The following is a 5,000-nucleotide window of genomic DNA, read 5'->3' as shown; positions in this document are numbered from 1 at the left end:
GTCCATGTTTGTTTGTATGGTACTTACAATATCCAAAATTGCATGCTGAGCTGAAAGTGTTTTACGAAAGCCATACTGAGATGGAGAAAGCAGATTATTTTGTTCAAGGAAAGATTGCATTCTCTTCAAAACCAATTTTTCAAAGATTCTATTTAAATTAGACAGCAAAGAAATTGGCCTATAATTGTTTGGATCAGTATTATCATCTGTTTAAAAGATAGGAATAATCTTTGCCATCTTTAACTTGTTCGGGTAAACTCCGGTCGAAATAGATAGATTTATAATTTCTGCAAGACTATTGCTGATAACATTCGACGCGCACTTCAATATCTGCGTTGGACATGAATATAAGCCATGAGATTTATTATTGGGTATGCGAGAAATTTCTAGTTTCACCTCTGTTGGGGTTACTAAATTAAAAGCAAACGACGTATCAGGAGAGTAAGATCTAAGACCGTTTACTTTTTTCCCCTCTGTTCACCGTCGTCTATAAGGCCGTTTACACGACAGAAAAATTGGGTACGGACCCGACAAGAAAAGAGTACGGACCTCACATCTACCGGATTTTTTAAACTATTTTTTTGCTTCTGTCTCTGATGACTTTACTCCTCTTGACAACTTACGTCACCTTGCTCAATAACCTCATTGATCGCATGCGCACTAAAAATCCGCGGAGCTCTGGGGTCAAGAGTGCTGTTGATTTCAACATGGCGGCTGGCGAGAATTCACAGGAAAAGGAGTCTTGCTCCACTTGGAAGGACGAAGAAGTTGAGTCTCTTATTCAGTTGATATATTCTCGGAGGAAAATATTCGTCGCCATTTTGTTTTAGAGGAATTACGCATGCCCGGTAGCAGCATACAGCTTGAACCAGTTACGTAGAGGCCGTTTACACGACAGAAAAAATTTGTGTCCGGACCCGTCAAAAAAGCGGTACGGACTCATAAGTTTTGTAGAGAAACACTGGAGTTTCTGCAGGGCCTTAAAGGCCGTTTACACGACAGAAAAAATTTGTGTCCGGACCCGTCAAAAAAGCGGTACGGACTCATAAGTTTTGTAGAGAAACACTGGAGTTTCTGCAGGGCCATAGGCGCCTATGGCCCGGTGGAAACTTCAGTGTTTCTTTACAAAAGTTATCGGTCCGTACCGCTTTTTTGACGGGTCAGGACCCAAATTTTTCTGTCGCGTAAACGGCCTTATAGGCGCCTATGGAAACTCCAGTGTTTCTTTACAAAAGTTATGGGTCCGTACCGATTTTTTGACGGGTCCGGACCCAAATTTTTCTGTCGTGTAAACGGCCTTGTAGTCTCGTACCAGAAATTGGTCCGATCCCCCAAAAGTACAGTGTAAACGAAACTTTCGAAAGTTGGTCCTTCGACCTCTTTCGGTCCGACCTGCGCTTAAACATTATCCGTGTAAACGGCTAAAATTATGCAGTCCGTACCACTTTTAGGACGGGTCCGTACCCAATTTTTCTGTCGTGTAAACGGCCTTTAAACTGCTGGTAGCACGAAAAGACCGCAGAATAATTGTAAAGCACATTCAGTGAAAAGATTTTCAGTAAAAGCTTTAATTTACATTTTGTGATTTTTCGTTATACGACAAATATTCCTCAAGTGTTTCCATTGTCTGTGGCGATCCATGTCTTCGTATATACGCCTGTTAATAATAATGACAAAAAATAACGTTAGCATCAACCCAACCGAAACATTATTTTCGACATCAAAATTGGAAATCGGAAAAGTTCAGAAATAAATCGTTCAAGGTTTACATGTCTTCGTGCTGATTAACCTTATTTAAAAAACTAATACTAAAGAAATGGAATATTAATAGAACGATTCACTGCTAACGGCGGCCTCGTTTCAGTTTCGTAATTACTGTACGGACGGTCAGGAGGAAACGAAACCTACCGTGGGCGCTGTTCAGAACGCATGCGCCCTGTTATGTTTGCTGACCGCGACTAGAGGTCACTGTATTCACACACCCCTTGACAGTAATTCCGTGGCCTTCAATGGGGCATAGGCGTAAAGATGTTGTCTAAACGTCCTAGATACTGACCCGTAACAAGGAGAATCCTTTCAAATTATTCCTCGTCGCCTGATCAGCTATTGTACTGTATGGATTAACAAGATGATGAAGTTTCACAACCTCCAAACAGTCATCCCAGCTATAAACAAAATTTAAATGCAAAACATACATCATTATCATGTTATAGTCGGGAGTGTTTAAGCAGGGACTACAACTCTCCTAGAATCAATGCTACATCCAGGAACCGAGTGGCGTATTTTTCATATGTAACACGAGTGTTCACATTGAGTAATGACGTCACGATTCCCGCCTTTTTTGGTTTGTATTAATACCCAGCCTGCTTTTCAATCTCTACCATGTATTTTATGATTTCTACCACTGGTTATTTGCACAGTCGCAGAACCAATCAATTTTTTTCATTGCACTCCTTAAGCAAAAACTGCCCGACTTTTCTACGAAAGGTTATCTTTCCATAAAATTCTCTGTTTGCAGCACAAGTTGGATAATAAATAATTATTGCTTATTAGATGTCTTGGCCTGTGGTATCACAGAATACTTCTATTCGTACTCTGTATTCGACTTCACTAACAAATAGCAAAACATTTCAAAATACTACACAATACTACACACCAACATCTAACACGATTAATGATATTTATATTGGCTAATTACAGATCTCTCGCCATCATATCTTCCAGCAATTCCATGATCCTCTGCTTTTTCGCCAGATAATATACCAAACCCCCAAAGTGTCTGGTTGATCTCAAAAGATCAAACTTTTTGGTAACGACAATGTCTTCATAAGTCCTTTGATGCACCTACATAGACGACAACAAGAAAATTAAATAATATTTCAATTGCTTAAATATATTGTACATCCATTCCTTTTCAGTTTTTGTTTCAACATATGAAAAGCCGAGAGTCAAGATTTCTTGTAGTCTGCTTTTCAAAGGAGCTTAATATCTTCCAAGAATTCCAAGAATCCAAGGGCGCGTTCGATTGACCCTATTCCGGAATAAGAATACGCGGAGCGATGATTAAAACGGTATGTTTGGCGCGTTTGGAAGCAGCAAAGATAATAAAAATATGTTTGAAACGTGAATCTCCGTAAAAACGAAGGATTTCTAACTTATATTCCATGAATTCCTATTCCGGAATACGGTCAATCGAACGCACCCCAAGCGTTTTAAAACTAAAAATGAACAGTAGGTGATAACCAAAAAAAGTAATCTCCAAGTTAGTGTTTATGATTGTGGCAAATACTGTAACCACATGAAAAGAGACAACTTAGAGTGGTTTTCAATTGAGTGTCGAAAGTAATTAAATAATTACTTTGGTTTATGATTACTTCACTCAGTGATTGGTTCAAAGTTCTCGCGCCACTTTTTCAACCAATTAGAAGTGAAACCAAAACCAACTGTGGCTCGCGCGTGCACATTTTCCCGCGCTTTGTGTCGGCTACGTGTAACTACTTCGTGTTTTGATTGGTTTACCGGATTGTCTCCGTCCTTTCTGATTGGCTAAAGTAATTACTTTGGTTTTGGTTTTACGACACTCATTTGAAAACCGCTCTAATGCTGATCATCGCAGTTATTACATGTAATTAACGTCACTTGAGCAGTAACGAAAGCAATGCCTGAAAAATTCAGGCTTGAAGTGGATTCGAATCCAGACCTCTTCGATGCCAGTGCAGTGCTCTACCAGTTGAGCTATCAAGCCACCTGGTAACTGGTCATTATTTCAAATCAGAAGCACGTGACATTGAAGCGTGTAACTTGAAACTACTTTCCTTGGAACAAGGCTGGGGTTTTTTTTAAGTTTAAAAATTTCCTTATTTGGATGAACGTTGCTCGCGCATTTTCCGGCGCGTGCAGCTTCGAACTTATTTTTGTCCATATTTTTGGTATAAAATTGGTGTCTTAAAATCCCCAGCTTTATTAATTATTATTTATTTATTATTTATTTACAAGTTACACGCTTCAAGGTCACGTGCTTCTGGTTTAGTGCGATATCTTCATTACTGAACAATAGAAATTATTCACGATGACCGCCATGTTGGATTTGCTATTATCATGCAAATTAGCAAACAACACATTTTCGAGAGGTTATAACGAACATCTTAGCCACACAGATGATTTGTTTCAGGTTCATTGAATGTTTATCACCTAAGTAGTAAAAGAGAATGATTACACAAGTTACGTCGACGTTTTTTAGTGAAAAATGAGCAGCTAACGAAGTAGAAAGTCAAACTGTCAAAGGCAATCAAAAGATATCAAATTGTTATAAAAGGTACTTAATTCTAAATACTAAATGGAGTTTTAGCAATGTTATTTCAATATTTCGACGAGTCGAGTTTCCACAATTTGCCTTTTTCCAATGTTTGCCCCCAGCATAACACATGGCTAATTTGCATGACAATTTGAAAACCAACATGACGGCTACCGTCAATAAGGCCTATTACTAGGAAAGGTCACAAAACGATTCTCCCCAAAATATACAACTGCATTTAAGTGCCTCTTTCATGACAAAACAGGAATCGAACGAGCAAAGACGTAAATAATAATTTTTATCATAATGTCAAAATCAACTCACTCTGATGTAATCCGCTGAGTCTGGTTCAAACTGTACACTGGCCAGGTCAAGGATGTCCTCATGCAAATTCTGCTGAAATACACCCTGCGAGGTAAAAGTTTAAGAATGAAAAAACAGCGACATCAAAGTTGTCGAGCGACGTTTCGATGACGTCATGTCATAATTATCACGCTAATTAAATGTCGATGAGATTTATGTACATTTATGCACACGAAAGAGGGGTTTATGGCTTAGGTTCAAGTAAAAGTACAAAAATATAAAATATAAAAACAATCTATTTTATTATATGGCAACCAATTCTCAGGCTAAATGGAACACTCTTATTGGCTGGTTTTCGGTCGGGATTCTACAGTACGAACCATTACCAAGGAAACGGTCAGTT

The 5,000-nt window shown here is 38.7% G+C and overlaps 1 protein-coding gene across 1 annotated transcript in view; it reads right to left on the bottom strand.

Moving 5' to 3' along the window:
• Positions 1–1,542: 1,542 nt before the first annotated feature.
• LOC138051514 (small ribosomal subunit protein mS22-like) overlaps positions 1,543–5,000 on the bottom strand; it is a 10,849-nt gene continuing 7,391 nt past the window's right edge. The window contains exons 4-7 of the mRNA XM_068897733.1: positions 4,619–4,702; positions 2,699–2,844; positions 2,057–2,165; positions 1,543–1,657 (exon numbers count right to left, since the gene is read on the bottom strand). Coding sequence (XP_068753834.1) covers positions 1,568–1,657; positions 2,057–2,165; positions 2,699–2,844; positions 4,619–4,702 — 429 coding nt within the window. The 3' untranslated portion in view covers positions 1,543–1,567. The remainder of the gene's footprint in view (positions 1,658–2,056; positions 2,166–2,698; positions 2,845–4,618; positions 4,703–5,000) is intronic.

Source organism: Montipora capricornis, chromosome 6 (assembly GCF_036669925.1).
Source record: "Montipora capricornis isolate CH-2021 chromosome 6, ASM3666992v2, whole genome shotgun sequence".
Taxonomy (NCBI): domain Eukaryota; kingdom Metazoa; phylum Cnidaria; class Anthozoa; order Scleractinia; family Acroporidae; genus Montipora; species Montipora capricornis.
This window is presented reverse-complemented; position numbering and strand designations above follow the sequence as displayed.